Source organism: Benincasa hispida, chromosome 9 (genome assembly GCF_009727055.1).
Source record: "Benincasa hispida cultivar B227 chromosome 9, ASM972705v1, whole genome shotgun sequence".
In the NCBI taxonomy this organism is placed as follows: Eukaryota; Viridiplantae; Streptophyta; class Magnoliopsida; order Cucurbitales; family Cucurbitaceae; genus Benincasa; species Benincasa hispida.
In genome coordinates this window covers 26,801,247-26,818,917 of record NC_052357.1, presented here as the reverse complement: position 1 = coordinate 26,818,917, position 17,671 = coordinate 26,801,247, and the positions used below count along the sequence as shown (strand labels likewise).

At 32.6% G+C, this 17,671-nt stretch overlaps 2 protein-coding genes across 6 annotated transcripts; both read left to right on the top strand.

The window, feature by feature from the left end:
- The first annotated feature begins 349 nt into the window (after positions 1 to 349).
- Positions 350 to 7,913, top strand: LOC120085040 (adenylylsulfatase HINT3). 5 transcript variants are annotated; one of them, XM_039040871.1, is made up of 8 exons: positions 350 to 740; positions 2,543 to 2,782; positions 3,213 to 3,268; positions 4,128 to 4,185; positions 4,636 to 4,702; positions 6,924 to 6,979; positions 7,323 to 7,376; positions 7,455 to 7,913. In XM_039040871.1, exons 2-8 carry the CDS (start codon positions 2,576 to 2,578, stop codon positions 7,590 to 7,592), a joined length of 636 nt encoding a protein of 211 aa, XP_038896799.1. In that variant the 5' UTR covers positions 350 to 740; positions 2,543 to 2,575; the 3' UTR covers positions 7,593 to 7,913. The 5 variants fall into 5 exon arrangements, with proteins under 5 accessions (XP_038896799.1, XP_038896802.1, XP_038896798.1 ...); XM_039040874.1 differs by having other exon boundaries at positions 2,520 to 2,782; positions 6,924 to 6,986; positions 7,455 to 7,576; XM_039040870.1 differs by having other exon boundaries at positions 351 to 740; positions 2,520 to 2,782.
- Positions 7,914 to 11,035: 3,122 nt separating this feature from the next.
- On the top strand, positions 11,036 to 12,313 carry LOC120087320 (photosystem II reaction center W protein, chloroplastic-like). The gene is made up of 2 exons (XM_039044299.1): positions 11,036 to 11,230; positions 11,820 to 12,313. Exons 1-2 carry the CDS (start codon positions 11,134 to 11,136, stop codon positions 12,134 to 12,136), a joined length of 414 nt encoding a protein of 137 aa, XP_038900227.1. The 5' UTR covers positions 11,036 to 11,133; the 3' UTR covers positions 12,137 to 12,313.
- The last annotated feature ends 5,358 nt before the right edge of the window (positions 12,314 to 17,671 follow it).

Below are 17,671 nucleotides of genomic sequence, written 5' to 3'. Positions count from 1 at the left end.
AAAAATAGGAAAAAAATAAAATAAATACATTTTCTCTCTCCAATTGATAAATGAGAAAAACTATATTAAATGTATTTCATTTCTTTATAATAAATATATTTTCTCTCAAAGTAGCTTCAAAAATAGAAAAAAAATATAAAAAAATATAAATAAATATAAAAAGGGTAAAATTGTCCAAAAATAACACTAAAAGACTTTTTTTTGGGGAAAAAAAATCAAATTTAAGGACCTTCATGAAAACATATGGTCAAAGATAGTTCTAATGTAAAAATCCCATCTAAAAAATATTGTGAGGCCCATTGATAGGAAGTCCAACCCAAAAGGCCTAAACCAATCTTACAAGTGAATTAAGACATAGAGCAGCCATTCATTTGGGAATCTCATCATCTCCTCTTCTTCTCTCTCACCCACAAACACAAAACTTTCTAAAAACCAATTACCATCTATTCTGCAACTCCCTCAATCACCATCCCCACTTTTTCCCTTCTCTATTTCTTCCCCCTACTGAGGCCTAAAACTCACTCTTCTTCTCTTTCTTAGCCTCCTCTCTTCCCCCAACTAGTTTTTTTAGCTCTTTCCTTTGAATTTCCTATCTGGGTTCCAAACACTTAGTGGTGACATGGGTCTTTTTGCAGCCTTGGCACAAATTGCTGATTGATATGGGGTTCTGGAATTGATTCAGGATCGAGAGCAAGACAGAGCTGAAAGATTTGGTGCACCATCGGGGAAGATAGCAAGAGGTGAATGACAACCCCTTGTGCTAATTTTAGTGATATTCAATCATGAGCTACTCTGTTTTTATGACTTGTAACTTTGGCCAATAATTGTAGAATTGTTTGTTTGGTTTAGTCAAACTTTTGAAATGAAACAAATGTGGGTTTTGACTTATTTTATGATAAAAGGGGTGGGTGGGCGGAATAGTCAAACTTTTGACAGAAAGTAAGGGTAGGGAAGGCTTCAGTTCGTGAGTGAAAAGTAGAACAGAGGAGAAGGAATGTGTTTTGGAAGTACAGATACAAAATTAGACACAAACTGAAAGTAAGGGGGAATATAGGATTTAAACTCAGGATTAAAGAAGAGAAGATATATGGTTGGTAAATTTAAATTTGGTGTGGTAATATATGGTTGAGGAATTTAAATTTGTTAAATATTGTTTCAAATGATCAAAGTATTCTGAATACGGCAGCAACATGGTTATTGAGTATCTAATCCATAGCTTGGTACAGTTCATTTGCACTATCATTTTTAATTATTAATCCACCATTCCGTTCTCTCCAATTTAATATTTTCATCTAATAATTGAAAAGGGATACTTATGTTTCTCTTTCTAAAATGATTTTAATGTTGAGAGGAAATCAGGAGTTCTGTAATGCACTCAGGGAGGAATCCAAATCTCTATTGGGTGCATAAAAATCCTCAGTAAAAAAATGTATTTTTGTCCCAAAATTCGTGTTATGGAGCCAAGGATCTTATTTCTTCAAATCCTGAAGAGTTCATAAGAAAATTAAAAAAAAAAAAAGAAAAAAAAGAAAGACCTACTTTAGTCCTATAACTTACAGAAAATAAATATGAGAACAAAGATAGAGAGACTGAACAGTGTACATCTTGTTTAAGTTGATGGACCTGGCCAATTTGGTTTGCTTATTTCTGGTTTCAAGCCTATGGGTGACTAATAAGCAAATACACTTGTGACCATTAACTGTTGTGGTAGCACAAGACTTGTAGTTTTATCTTTGTCTGAGACATTATTGTCTCAAATTATTTGGTATCAACGCAGCAGAACGGCACCCACAAATGGGTGTATGAGTCTGAGAGGATGCTGACGACTATTGTTTTGTTGGTTGGAGAGCAGAAACTTTATTTGGTTTGAGAAAAGTTTTGAATAGACCAAAAAGCCTTTGGGAACCAATGCTAGTGCTACGTATTGAAGCGTATGGGTTTCAACTTTGAGTTTTAGCTGTTATCCTCGATTTCCATTGGTTGTACTTGGCTGCAGAAATGTATTGTGTCTAAATGCGGAAGAGTCTGGCTACCTTAGATCAAAATTTGGAGGTCTATACTTAGCTGTAGATGGGAACTTTTTGATGTTAGCCACCGACAGTTTCCTGATCTCCACCTTGAGGACAAGTTGTGAGTTTCAGTGGGGTAATTGTAATACCAAGGCTCACCTTTTAAGTTTCACATCCTCTGATGTAAGGAAGAGGTAAAGGGTGTAAGAGTCGGAAGTGGCATTACTAATAGCAATGTATTTATGATAATATAGGTGGTGATTGGATGAATAAATAGGACATGTTTTGATCTGATTGAGGACCGTTTGTTTTTGGAGGAATATACTTAAAACATAAGCTGATTACAACTGAAGGAAACTTAGTCCTGGCCGTCAAACTCTTAGGGACGGTTCATTTCTTTTGAGTCATAATATCCGCAGCTCATAGTTGTCCTTTTTTTTTCCTCTAGATTTCTAAGCTCATAGCAAAGTGGCTCTGTTTGTTATATCAAATTCTCTACATGTGTTACAGTATATACTTATGGCGATTCACAGTTTGACTGCAATAATTTCTGCTTCAACTGGTCCATGGAAGCCCGGAGGCTTGCTATTCTCTATTCGCATCTCTGCCCAATTAACTTGGGTCGTAGCCCAGCTCCTCTCTTAAATCTTTCCTCTTCGAGCTGTGATTCTGGATCCAAGAGTAAGCATCTAATTTATGATTCCCAAAAGGGGAGTCTGCAAGATGATTGTGTTTTCTGCAGGATTATACGAGGCGAGGCACCTGCTTTTAAGGTACTGGTTTATCCATTTAAACTTTTCATGCTGCTGTTTACTGTTTCCTTTATGAGATATATAGGGGATATTTGAAGCGACCAAAGCTCCTTTAATGCAATATATTCACCTCTTATGACGTGCTTATAGTTGAGTGAAGTTTATTGTACAAGTTATGTTTTCTAGTACTATAAACAGCTTGTAGCTTATTTTTGTACTTTGTAAACTAAAGCCTCTAATATTGAAGAGCTAATTACCAACATTTCAAAAGAAAAAGGATTCAATTCTCCTAGCTACATTAGGCAATCTCCTAAGTCAATTAGAGAAATCCAGATTCCTTTCTCATGTTTGATTAAAAAAAATCCTGTTAAATTCAGTTGACAATAATGAGGAATTAGTAGCTAGTTTTATTCTTCATTTTCTTGCACCTAAATTATGTTAACTTTTGCAGCTCTATGAAGATGATAGTTGCCTTTGTATATTAGACACTAGACCACTGAGTAATGGGTAAGGTATCATTCATCTAATACATATTTAAATCGATTGTTACATTGGATAGCTTAAGCTTATTTTTTGTGATGATGTATTTGCGTGATACCATTGTATATGAGTTAGCTTGAATGACCTTTTTCATTAACAATATCTCGAGTATGTGGTGCAGTGCACGAGAGAAAATAATTTTAGTGCTGATAAGTTACATTGGTATCTCAATGACTTGATTTATTTGATCATATTAAAAAATTTCAACTTTTTGGCACACCCCAACGTATTTATCATAGGGTAGATTGCTGAGGGAGATTTAGAGAGCTCCTTTGTATCTCTTTGAGTATAAGTCAGTTTAACTAAAGAATATATACCTGCCAATTTGAGCATAGGCCAGCTGGTTTAAGCATGTACTCTTGATTAAAAGGTTAAAGGTTCGAATCCCCAACTCACTAAATAATATATACCCTAGTTCCTAACATACATTCTGACTTGACAGTTATGTTTCCACTTCTACCTTGTGTAATCATTCATTTTAACTCGATGATATGTTATTGGCATGACTACTAGATAACATCGTTGCATTTACTTTACCCCTTTTATTTTTTTTTTATCAATTTAAGGAGGTATATGTCTTATCAATTTCGATTTTAGGATACTTTAAAATTGTTTACCTAATCGTGCAAACTACTTTGAATTAAGCTCCACTTGAAACCATCCAAGTCTATCTTCAATTTAACAGATACTCCATTATATAATTGGCCCATTAAATATAAGTTGATGCTTCCTAGTCTAACTAAAATTAATGTTGAATTGGATTGCTTTACCCATTGAAGGCTCTATTTTTTCTTTTCTGTTCCTTCATTGTTTATATTTCATCCAGGCACTCTCTAATTATACCAAAATCTCATTATTCTTCTTTGGAAGCTACACCTCCTTCTGTAAGTAATCATCCACGATTCTCTGTTCTATAGTAATTGTAAAAAACTGATAAGGCAAATTATTATATATTTCCATGAAATCTGTGTTTTTGTTTGATAACTGATGAGGCAAGCCTTCAATAAACACCAAAGATCACCTCTTATTATAATAATTTTATTAATTTTCTTCAATGTTTCCTAATGGAAATACATGTTGGGGCAAGATACACCTTGAATACATAATTAAAATGTGGCATGGTTGTCTGTTGAGTTGACTTGCTTGAAGTATTTCCTAGATTATCATCATCTTCCTCCACAATTTTCCCACATTATAGATGTTATGTTGTAAGCTTTGCTTTCTCCTAAGATTTTTGTGGCCTCACATGCCTTTATTTTCCCTCATTTGTTTCTGTCAATTTTTCTATGTCATATGTATTTATTTTCTCTATCTTCTATTTACTTACCTAACAGGTGATAGCTGCAATGTGTTCTAAAGTTCCCATCATTAGCAATGCAATCATGAAGTCTACTGGTAGTGGTATGAACTGACATCTATTTGCATCATTGTTTGATTCTGTTTTCTCTCCATTTTCTCAAATTTTCTGTCTTTCATATGATGGCAATTCATGCATGTTTGAAATACATGTGGTTAATCTTGCTGATTAGGGGGGAATAAAAGATGAACTTGATAGGAATGTTATTAAGCGTCCATTAGTAGTTAGTTAGGTGTTTTTAGGGTATTTGGTTACAAATAGAGGGAGTGAGGAAAGGAGAAGTTCAAAATTAGTTTGTTAGGTGAATTAAGGCTTGAGAATGATCTTCATTGTTTATATTTCAATATAGTTTGGTTTTGTTTTAGTTCCTATTAGAACCACACCCACTATTTTCAATCTGTTTTAGTTCCTATTAGAACCACACCCTTTATTTTCAAGCTTGCCCTCAATTTTGTTTAAGAATGGTTCTTTTAACGTAGTTGCATGACTACCATGTGAAAGGGTGGTTTTAGCCAATCATTTGAACTCTTATTAAATGTATAGGAATAAAGTATTGCATTTAGATTTTAAATCACGTAAAAATACCTACCAAACTGGAGGGAATTTTCCTTGCCTAAGGATAATATTCCCCTTTATTTACTTAAAAATTGAAATATATATTCCAAGTAATATATATATTCCTATAAAAAAAGTTATATACTCCAAGGAATAATTTGAGAGACCCCTGCCTCTCTCCTGATTATCAACTGCTATTAGACTACCTTCTCACCACCAAAGAACCTCAATACTTTTTGGAGTCACCCACTTGCTCAAGCATATTTAGACAGATTCTAACTACTTAACAGATGTACCCCTCCCCCACCCCCTCTGATGATGACTTTCGTGACGGTGACGGGTGACCTATCAGGTCTCGAATGAACTGCCTTGATACAAAGTGCTTCATGCGATTCTTTAGACTGAGTCACTTTTATGTGGAACTAATGATGCTAAAATGTCTGTAGTAGTTGGTGGATAATACAATCAATAAATGATGCTTTGGATGAGTTTGTGATGACTTTGGATCGATGAGAAGTTTTTCAAAATATTCATGCTATTTTATTATATAAAACGTGGTCTAACTTTTTTAGCAAAACCTAAAAACACATGAAAGTGCTTTTTAGGGCATCAAAATGAAAGAATAGAAGCATATTAAAAAGAAAAAAAACCAAGTCTGTAAAAAGGAGATTCCCACAAAAGAAAGGGAGTCCAATTGAATAAGTGCATTTTGTGAGTGATTTTAAAATTGTTTGAATCACTTTTATTATATATAAAATCATTCTGAAACATATCTTTAACAACTCAAAATTAATTCAATATTTAATTTTACACTTCTAGTTGCATTCTTTATACTATTTAAATTGATTTTGAATCATTATCATTAAAAGCATCCTCCGAATGATTTTAAAAATGACAAAAGTGATTTTAGCCATTTTAGGAACACTCCCAAACATGCCTTAAAATAAGACCTAAAGCCAAACCCCCACAACAAATCACAAATGCCGGTGTGCCATAAAAATTTTCTCCTCTCAAAATGGTAGATGGATGAGGAACCCCTCAATTATTTGCCTCTAGTCCCTATGACGGGCAGACTGAAAGCCAAACCCCTAAAAAAAGGTAACTCCAAACAGCCTGAGCGACGTCAGATTTCCAGAGAATATGATCCGAGCGGCCCTCCAACAAAGAATGCAACAAAACAACTCAACCAAAGAAGGCATTTTTCTTGAAAGCTGATCAAGAGTATTTTCTTTGTTCTCTATTATATTAAAAGCCCCATCTTCATGTAAAGTTGATTTCACCAACTGTTATACAAGTGCCTCAACGTTGTTTGGAAGCCATCTGATGAAAAAACAGTATAGCTCTCTAGATTTCCTATTAAATGCAAGTTACCTCCTTTCTCAGCCTTCTATTTCTAGCGCAGGACCCTTCATTTAGAATGGATATCCTTGTCTATTTCTACTTTTATGTTGCACTGTGGTGCTGGTGATGCTTTTTAGAGTTCTGAAACTGACATCATACCATGAATCTGAAGAAGGAATATGTAATCAGAATTGACGTTGGTGTCTAGTTTTATCTATTTTTTACAATTTTCAATCTTTGGTGGATATTTTTTGCTTCAAGTATGTCTTTGTATTTTTTTCACTTTTCCTCAATTATTCGGTTTCTTATCCATAAAACCAAAAAAATGTAGTAGTTTAACTGACATGAAGAGAAACTTACCTCGTGCAGATTCATTCAACTTATTAGTTAACAATGGTGTGGCCGCTGGTCAAGTTATATTCCATGTAAGCTGTAATAGATCTTTCCTATTCTTTTTCATTCCCCTTGTGGAACAACATAGGTTTCAGTAATAATGCATCAGTAAAAGATCATAAACTTGTGCTGTCGTGCATTTAATCTAAATTTGACTAGCCTTTTAATCTTTTTATTTTTTCCTACACCAAAGGATCCGTGCTATTTTAGAAAACAAGCGTGTGATTTTATAATATTTGGCAATTAACAAACTTGTAGGACTTATATATAGTCGTCGCTACTCTAGTCCAACTCGTGGTTATGCAGACTGGCTTTTAAGTTTCATATTATAAGAGCAAACCTTTGCTAATCTTTGTGTAAGCTTGAAATTTTCAGACTCACATTCACATAATTCCACGCAAGGCGAGGGATTGCTTATGGGCATCTGAGGTATGTTTTACTATACTGGTTGATCTTGTATGATGTACAACTGAATCATCGTCTCGAACACAGACTATAAACATTTAGGTTATGCAGAGTTTGGAGAGAAGAACGCTAAAATTTGATGAGGAGGCATCAAGGCTTGCAAAAAGTATACAAGAAATTTTACACAGCACCAAAGAGAATGATAGTAAGGTTCAAGAATCAAATCTCACTGAAAATTAGTAATATAATTAGGCTGCTGCTGCAATTTTAGCTTGTATTATTTTGTACCATATTCATGTATGTGAATTACAGTTAATTCTTTTTAAGCACCATACAATTGGATACTTAACAAACAATAAGGCAGGAAAAAGAAAGGTTTGCTTGTTGATCTGGTTGTAAAGTTTACTTGTTGGGTGTGGTGCAAAGTTTATGAGAAAAAGAAGAGAGAATGATAGAATCCCATTGGTTGGGAGAAATTTTATTATTTTCACTTCCTAGATTTGATGATGTAATGTAATTTCAGTTTATACATTCAAGTGAAATGTTTGTCATTTAACAAAACTAGTTCCTACTCATATTTGATACAGTTATGTTTTACTTCATATTGAAACTATCTGAAACTATGTTTAATTAATCTAATATGGATTTAGATTGTTTTTGTTCATGTATGCTTCATGCTTTAGTCTAGTGAGAAGATAACCTACTTTTGTGGATGGAAATGTTGCCAACTTTGATGGGAATAATATCGAAAGCAAATAAGAAAATTAGGACTTGTTTGATATCCTTTCGTTTTTAGTTTTCTGTTTTTAATTTATATGTTTGTTTTTCTGCAATTTCTTTACCATGGTTGTAATGTTGAAGAAAGATTTGAATTCTTAATAAATTCTAAAGACTAAAAGTAAGTGTTTGAAAACTTGATTAGATTTCAAGTAAAATTTTAGAAACTTAATACTAAAAAGGTTAAATTATAGAAAATATCATTCAACTTTGTATTTTGTGTTAAAAAATATTATTGAATTTTTAAAAGTTTAAAAAATGACTTTTAAACTTTCAAAGAATTAAAAAATACTCCTGCTCTAGTTTTAGATGACCATTAAAGTTTTGTTTTAAAAATATCCATGAACTTTCAAAAGTTTAAAAAATATTTCTAAATTAAAAAAATAAAAAAAATGCCTTTAATGGTTAATACCTCATAACAAATTTAACTTTAAATTTTTAATTAAAAAAATTAAAAAATACTCATACTTTATAGTGGTCGATTGGATTGGTTTTTAGTATTATTAAGTTCGAAAAGATTCAATTTTAAAACAAATTATATAGATATTCATTTTTTTTTTTATCATATAGATATTCTTGTTTTTTTTCTTAATTATTTGATTATTAGTTTACACCAATTCTCTCAGCAACCAAATTAAAATCAAAATTTCACCCTTAAAACATACCAAAACGATGAATAATCAAATATAAAAATGTATTTGACTATTGACACACACTTAACTACTCACATATAATTTTGTTAGAACATTTAAAATCCCTTGGTGCCTCATTTATTCTCTTTCTTTTTATTATAGTTTTTATACCATCATTGAAGTGTACAATTTTATTTATTTATTTATTTTAGGTAAACAAATGTCAAATAGTTAACAAAAAATGGAGTAAGAGGGTATCAAAGAAGGGAGACTAGGGAGAAACAAGATGGAAAATATAAAGTAAGACAATATAATGATTTGTGTTCATATAACATTAAGGGTATTTTTAAACTTTTTTAAAATTCAAGGGTATTTTTGAAACTTTAGAAAGTTTAGGGGTATTTTTGACACAAAAATCTAACATTTCCATCCAAAACTAACAATAAAAATATTTTTTAAATTCATTTTGGAAGTAAGGAAAATTTTGAATTTTTGGAAAGTTCAAGGGTTGACACAAAGTACAAAGTTTAGGGTTATGTTATATAATTTAGTGAAAAAAAAAAATCATAGTTTGAATTAATAGTTGTAGGCTTGATTTTCAAAAATCACAAATAAAAAATAAAATGGTTATTAAACAAAATTTTAATGTTTGTTTGTTTCGTATTGTCAAAGTGAGCACACCTAAACATTAATCGACTAATTGACATATTTATCTATCATGACATCTTGTTCAATCTATATCCCCATATTTCTCTTAGAAAAATTGTTGGCTGTGTTTTTCTTTTTAACTTTTAACTTCAAATGTATGGCCAAAAAAAAAAAAAAAAAAAAAAATGCAAACATAATATTAATCCTAACAAGTTAAAGAGTGAAATGGTGGGATTACATTTTCAGAAAATTAAATAGATATTTTATTTTCATTCTAGTAGGAATAATCTTTTTACTAATTAAGCTACACCTTGACCTTCTTGACTTAACTTACAAATTGTAGAATTATGAAAATTATTGAATTTCAATTCAGCTGGTTTTAAATTATTAGTGTAAGTTGAATTAATTGCATATCAAACTTCCTCCCATTAAGATTTCTAGAAATTTTTAGAAGTTTCTAGGTCCATTATATATACCAAACATATATACATATAATAATAATAGATTAAATATATATTGGTTAAAATATCATTTTGGTCTCTATAAGTTTATCCAATTTTTGTTTATATACTTTCAATTATCCAATTTTAGTCTTCATTCTTTCAGTATATCTTAAATTTAATCTTTCAATTTTTTTAATCAAAATTAATTAAATAATAATAGTAATTTTCATGCAAGAAAATAAAGTATCTGAATATGTTTTCAAAATTTATAACAAAAATCCTAGAGATAACATTTTTTTTAAAAAAATAAAAATAATAAACTAACATTAGGAACTAAATTTAAGATTTATTGAAAGTTTAAGGACTAAAATTGGACAATAGAAAATACAATGACTAAAACAAAACAATCTTCAATATATATGGACCAAAATGATATTTTAACCTAGATTTTTTTCATCTAAATACCCAATTCTAATTAATGTAGACTAACATAAAAAAAAAAGATCTCTTCATTTTAATATACACATTATAAAAAGGGTAATTGCAATTGGTAGCATTTTTATGAATAATAATCAAGTGTATAACATTATTTAAAAAAAATTACATATATAGTCAAGTCTATAAGCGATAGACTCCTAAGTCTATCATAGACTCTTACCACTGATATGGTCTATTACTGATAGACTCTTACTAATAATATGGTTTATCTCTGATAGAATATTTAAATTTGACCATATTTGCAATTTTTGTTTTACATTAAGTTATATTCGTTAATACTTTGGGTTTAATGTCTATATTTACAACTGTCCCTTTAGTCTAAAAAATAAGTTCTAATGAGATTAAAAAAAAAGGTATAATTTAAATTTATTATTTATTACTATCATCTTAACTAGTCGAGTTATACTTAAATTTATCACAAATATTATTCGTATTTTTTAAGTGCAAATTACACATAAAAGTTGAAAGCATCTTTGTATGATATGAAAGAAAACATGAGAGTGAAGGTTTTAGGAAAATCTCATTTTGGACATTTGGGAAGTCCACGTAGGAGTAAGCTATTGGCTAAAAAAGGATGATTGGACACGTGTACAAACCCAATTGGTTAAAAGTAGATAGAGGATATCAAGGAAATGGTTGGCCCTTTATCTAGCTATTGTGTGGTGCCACTCAAAACCCAACAAATAATATTAATCTTTACAAACTCCTTTGATCTCCACTTTCCAAATTGCGATTTTTTTCCCAACTTCTTCTTCTTCTATTTTCCAAGAGCAAATAAATCAAATGGCCGCCGTCACCTCCGCCGCCGTCGCCACCGCGCGCACTTCTCTGGTGCAGAACCGCCCGCTGCCGGCGGCTTCACCTGCCCCATTCCTTCTTGGTGAGTTCCTTGGTTGCTACTTTCTTTTTTCTCTATTTAGATCTTGTGTTTCTAATTGGCTTAATCTTTTATACTCTTATTATAATTCCAAAACTAATCAAGGTTGGGTTGATGTGAGCCTCGGTTTGGTTTTTACTTCTAACAATTCGTTTCTATAAATATCATGCTCAACTTTAAAAACAATTTAGTCTTTATATTTTAAAATTTTAAATAATTAGACGGTGATATTAGAAATTGACTTGACGAATAAAATGAATTGATAATTGAATTTCCTTTTGATGATTTTCGTTTACCTAATTGGTTATTTTTTTAATGCATAGATCCTCTTGGATCAAATTTTTAAACAACAATTCAACTTAAATGGTTTAAATCAACATTTAAAAAAGTTAAAAGATAAGTACTAAGAACATGTTGAGCACAAAAAGTACTAGCTAAAGTAACTCGACTTCATAAATTCATTATAGACTGAATGACAACTTGTTAACTCTTTACACCTCGGGTTCCACAACTAAACGGATTCATTTTTTTTCCACAAATACCCTTGAGTATATTTGAACATATAGTTTCTATTGTCACCACTTTGATGTAGGGTTGCCTGCCTTGGGAAAGAAGGGAGGAGTGAGGTGTTCAATGGAAGGAAAGGGAAATGGAGAAGTAGAAAACAAGTCAAGCAACTTGGGGATGGGGGCATCGTTGATAGCTGCGGCGTGTGCTGCGACAATGTCGAGCCCAGCCATGGCTTTGGTGGATGAGAGACTGAGCACTGAAGGGACTGGCCTTCCATTTGGTTTGAGCAACAATCTTCTTGGTTGGATTCTCTTTGGGGTTTTTGGTCTCATTTGGGCATTCTACATTGTTTACACTTCTACTCTCGAAGAGGATGAAGAATCTGGCTTATCTCTTTAAGCCAAACTTTCCCATCTTACTGGCTATTATTATTGCTACTTTTGTTATTGTTGTGGATATTTTGCCTTTGGCTTGAATTGTGGAAGCTTTTGAATTCATATCATCCAAGCCTTTTGTTGGGGTATCAATGTAGAAAGAAGTAAATGTGGTTCATAGCTATTAAGTTTCATTCCTCCAGTATTTTTCGCATTGTTTTGTAACTTAGGCTTACTATATAAAAAAACCAAACAAGTTTTGAAAACTAAAAAAAATTAAAAGAGATAGTTTTTAAGAACTTGTTTTTGTTTTTAAATTTTAACTAAGAGTTTCATATGTTTAAAAGTAAAAAACTATTTTAAGAGAATTGAAAGAAAACAAGCATCAATTCAAAAAATATAAAATGAAATTGTTACCAAATGGAACATTAGCAAATAACAAAGTGTGCTTGGATGTATATTTCGTCCTATCATTTGATATATATGAATGGTGTACTATAAAAGGATACACATACAAGAAAAATGACAAGACATCCTGAATTAAAATTTCACCTTATAGGAAAATGTATGAGTAAGAAAAGGATGTGAACATAACAATGAATCTAATGAAAACGAGTCTAAGAGATAAAGTTACATGTTGATGCCAAATTCTGGCCAAGAAAAAAAGCACTTGACCTCCACATGACAGTAACGATGAATTTGTAATTTGGAGAAGAAATGACCGGTAAAACAAAGAAAAAGAGGTTCGATGCCTAAGTTAGTAAGAGAATCAACACTACTACAAATTTGACGTTTGTTGAAAAAAAATGTCCAAAAATATATATGTTGATAGCCAAAAAAGGCCAAGTAAGCCCATATCAAGAAAGCTTGAACTTTAAAAAAACTATTTTTGTTGACGGGCAAAAAACAACAACAAAAATCCTTTGTTGACATTTTTGGCCATCAATAAAGGGTACGTCGACGTTTTTTTACCTATCAACTACACAAAAAAAATTGTCAATGAAAATCCTTTTGTTGATACTTTTCGAATGTCAAAATATGGTAATATTGACATTTTTGTTCAACTATTTTATAAAAGCGTCGAGAAAACCCTTTTTTATTGACTTTTTTTGCATGTCAAGAAAACTATTCTATTGTCTTTCAATATATGTTTTATTGACGATTCTTAAGCGTTAACTATACACTTATGTTGACCTTTTTTATCCATCAACAATACCATTTTTTTTCCTGAAGAAGAACCGAGTCATTGGGACTCTTCATATGGAACCTGTAATCGACTCAAAACAAGCTCTTAATCTGAAATTTGCATTCACCTCAATATGTAACTCATGGTATCCAACTTGTATTTCATACACAAATAAAAAATATATCAAATCACTTGCATAAAGTTTGAAGCACAACTACAAACTGACAGTTACACAACTCTTGCAAATTAACATATACTACACAACTCTATAAAGCAATGACTTCCAACTACTCCTACAATTCAACAACTTTATACAACTTTTGCAAACCCAAGAATTATACATAACTCCTAAAAAAGCAACAATTTCACACAACTTCAGCAAAATAACAACATGGCACAACTCCTGCAAACCCAAGAATTATACACGACTTCTGCAAAAGCAACAACTTCACAAAAGTTCAAAAAAACAACTTGACACAACTTCTGCAAACCCAACAACTATGCACAATGAAGCGAACTTAAGAACTATACACAACTCATATTAAGTAACAACTTTACAAAACTCCAACTAAGTAATAACTTTACACAACTTCTACAAAACAATGATTCATGTCATAAAATGCATGAATTTGAGTTTCTATTTGGGTATTTTTACTATGAAAAAATTGATTTGTGCATGAGTTTTCCTCAAAATTTAGTCATATTTTGTTAAACTAAGTTTTTTGGAAGGTAATTATGCTTAAACATTGTTATTTGTTGATTTGGAGCTAATTTGTTGAATTTTGGTAGGTTTTGAGGTTGTTTCTACAAAATTTACATCTGATGCGCCCACAACAGAAGTGATGAGCCTGTATTAGTGGGCCCTCAAATTCCAGAAATCGAACTAGTTAAAGGCAGTTCAATCCTCACGATTTAATTAGTTATTTAGCTTCGATTTCGCCTAAAAATCATTTAGAGTTTGAAATCCGACCTTCCCCAATCATTTTTATGCCTATAAAAGTATTGGAAACCCTTCCCCTCAAGGATGTAACTCACCATAGCCATCCCCCTCCCTCATCTTCTTCTTCACCAATTCTGCCATCATTTATAGTAGTCCTTTAGGTCCCTTCTTAGTATTTCAAGTCAGCAGCCTTAAGAACGAAAGTTCCTCTAAGGCGTAGCAACTCTAGGATATCTCTTCCCACGGAATTGTGTGTTGAGGAATGATTCACCTAGGAAAAGGGAAAATCATCCTAGGGAAAGACTTGAAGTTTGAGAACCTTCCCAAGTTCTTTAGAGTTGTTATTTTATAGTTTTATTTTTCATTTAGTTTTTGTAATTATTTTATTTTTTCATCTTCTCATCAATCAAACTACATTGTACAATGATTCTTGATTTAATAAAAATATTTATTTTGTCATCTATCATGAGCTAAATTCCTCAAGGGGTTCACCATCCCTTGCCATCGCACACCTCTTTTGGCTATATGCCACTCTCGACCGAGGCATGCCTTGTGTCACAATCGCTCTTTTCGGAAGCTTCTCTTAGCGATTGTGCGGCACTTTTTCCCGCTCACGAACAAGTCAGCCAACTCGATTACGGACTGCCGATGGCACACCGAGTGCCTCTTGCAACCTCCACCCCCGTTTTAGGGAAAACGGTTTTAGAAAACGGGTTTAGAGAAAAGGTTTTCGTAAGAAGATTTGTGAGTGTGAATAAAGAAAGAAATTCTGGCCAAGAAAAAAAGCACTTGACCTCCACATGACAGTAACGATGAATTTGTAATTTGGAGAAGAAATGACGGTAAAACAAAGAAAAAGAGGTTCGATGCCTAAGTTAGTAAGAGAATCAACACTACTACAAATTTGACGTTTGTTGAAAAAAAATGTCCAAAATATATATGTTGATAGCCAAAAAAGGCCAAGTAAGCCATATCAAGAAAGCTTGAACTTTAAAAAAACTATTTTTGTTGACGGGCAAAAAACAACAACAAAAATCCTTTGTTGACATTTTTGGCCATCAATAAAGGGTACGTCGACGTTTTTTTACCTATCAACTACACAAAAAAAATTGTCAATGAAAATCCTTTTTGTTGATACTTTTCGAATGTCAAAATATGGTAATATTGACATTTTTGTTCAACTATTTATTAAAAGCGTCGAGAAAACCCTTTTTTATTGACTTTTTTTGCATGTCAAGAAAACTATTCTATTGTCTTTCAATATATGTTTTATTGACGATTCTTAAGCGTTAACTATACACTTATGTTGACCTTTTTTATCCATCAACAATACCATTTTTTTCCTGAAGAAGAACCGAGTCATTGGGACTCTTCATATGGAACCTGTAATCGACTCAAAACAAGCTCTTAATCTGAAATTTGCATTCACCTCAATATGTAACTCATGGTATCCAACTTGTATTTCATACACAAATAAAAAATATATCAAATCACTTGCATAAAGTTTGAAGCACAACTACAAACTGACAGTTACACAACTCTTGCAAATTAACATATACTACACAACTCTATAAAGCAATGACTTCCAACTACTCCTACAATTCAACAACTTATACAACTTTTGCAAACCCAAGAATTATACATAACTCCTAAAAAAGCAACAATTTCACACAACTTCAGCAAAATAACAACATGGCACACTCCTGCAAACCCAAGAATTACACGACTTCTGCAAAAGCAACACCTTCACAAAAGTTCAAAAAAACAACTTGACACAACTTCTGCAAACCAACAACTATGCACAATGAAGCGAACTTAAGAACTATACACAACTCATATTAAGTAACAACTTTACAAAACTCCAACTAAGTAATAACTTTACACAACTTCTACAAAACAATGATTCATGTCATAAAATGCATGAATTTGAGTTTCTATTTGGGTATTTTACTATGAAAAAATTGATTTGTGCATGATTTTCCTCAAAATTTAGTCATATTTTGTTAAACTAAGTTTTTTGGAAGGTAATTATGCTTAAACATTGTTATTTGTTGATTTGGAGCTAATTTGTTGAATTTTGGTAGGTTTTGAGGTTGTTTCTACAAAATTTACATCTGATGCGCCCACAACAGAAGTGATGAGCCTGTATTAGTGGGCCCTCAAATTCCAGAAATCGAACTAGTTAAAGGCAGTTCAATCCTCACGATTTAATTAGTTATTTAGCTTCGATTTCGCCTAAAAATCATTTAGAGTTTGAAAATCCGACCTTCCCCAATCATTTTTATGCCTATAAAAGTATTGGAAACCCTTCCCCTCAAGGATGTAACTCACCATAGCCATCCCCCTCCCTCATCTTCTTCTTCACCAATTCTGCCATCATTTATAGTAGTCCTTTAGGTCCCTTCTTAGTATTTCAAGTCAGCAGCCTTAAGAACGAAAGTTCCTCTAAGGCGTAGCAACTCTAGGATATCTCTTCCCACGGAATTGTGTGTTGAGGAATGATTCACCTAGGAAAAGGGAAAATCATCCTAGGGAAAGACTTGAAGTTTTTGAAACCTTCCCAAGTTCTTTAGAGTTGTTATTTTATAGTTTTTATTTTTCATTTAGTTTTTGTAATTATTTTATTTTTTCATCTTCTCATCAATCAAACTACATTGTACAATGATTCTTGATTTAATAAAAATATTTATTTTGTCATCTATCATGAGCTAAATTCCTCAAGGGGTTCACCATCCCTTGCCATCGCACACCTCTTTTGGCTATATGCCACTCTCGACCGAGGCATGCCTTGTGTCACAATCGCTCTTTTCGGAGCTTCTCTTAGCGATTGTGCGGCACTTTTTCCCGCTCACGAACAAGTCAGCCAACTCGATTACGGACTGCCGATGGCACACCGAGTGCCTCTTGCAACCTCCACCCCCGTTTTAGGGAAAACGGTTTTAGAAAACGGGTTTAGAGAAAAGGTTTTCGTAAGAAGATTTGTGAGTGTGAATAAAGAAAGAAAGATTGTAGTAGACTAGAAAGCAATAAGCAACAACAACGGCTTTATAGAGTACTACTCCGGGTATGAGGAAATGATGGTTAGTCTTATCCCCATATAGTGCATTCTGGACAAAAAGCCAACTGGCGCCCTTGCATATGCAAAAGGGCGAGTGGTCACTTACAATGAAAATGTAAAGAAAACAAGCTAACTAAACTAATACAATACAGGACATGAAAGTATGCTAGAAGGGGGTTGGATTGGGCATGCGGCCATGGGCAACAGGCCCTGGACAAGCATGACCGTTACATTCTCCCCCACTTAATTGGTTGACGTCCCCGTCAACCGTCCTTGTTCAAAACCTGTGATGGCCGGAGCTGCATTCTTCAAGTCTTCGGCCCGCTCCCAACTGATCTCTTCGTAGGGGAGATCCTTCCATTTCACTAAGAACTCT

What these genes read in the sequence shown, in the direction of transcription:
- LOC120087320 (XM_039044299.1), top strand. Translation starts at nt 11,134, where the DNA reads ATGGCCGCCGTCACCTCCGCCGCCGTCGCCACCGCGCGCACTTCTCTG. An exon ending in ACCTGCCCCATTCCTTCTTG is followed by an intron (nt 11,231 to 11,819) that starts GTGAGTTCCTTG and finishes ACTTTGATGTAG; the next exon opens with GGTTGCCTGCCTTGGGAAAG.
- LOC120085040 (XM_039040871.1), top strand. Translation starts at nt 2,576, where the DNA reads ATGGAAGCCCGGAGGCTTGCTATTCTCTATTCGCATCTCTGCCCAATT. An exon ending in TGGAAGCTACACCTCCTTCT is followed by an intron (nt 4,186 to 4,635) that starts GTAAGTAATCAT and finishes CTTACCTAACAG; the next exon opens with GTGATAGCTGCAATGTGTTC. An exon ending in ATTGCTTATGGGCATCTGAG is followed by an intron (nt 7,377 to 7,454) that starts GTATGTTTTACT and finishes ATAAACATTTAG; the next exon opens with GTTATGCAGAGTTTGGAGAG.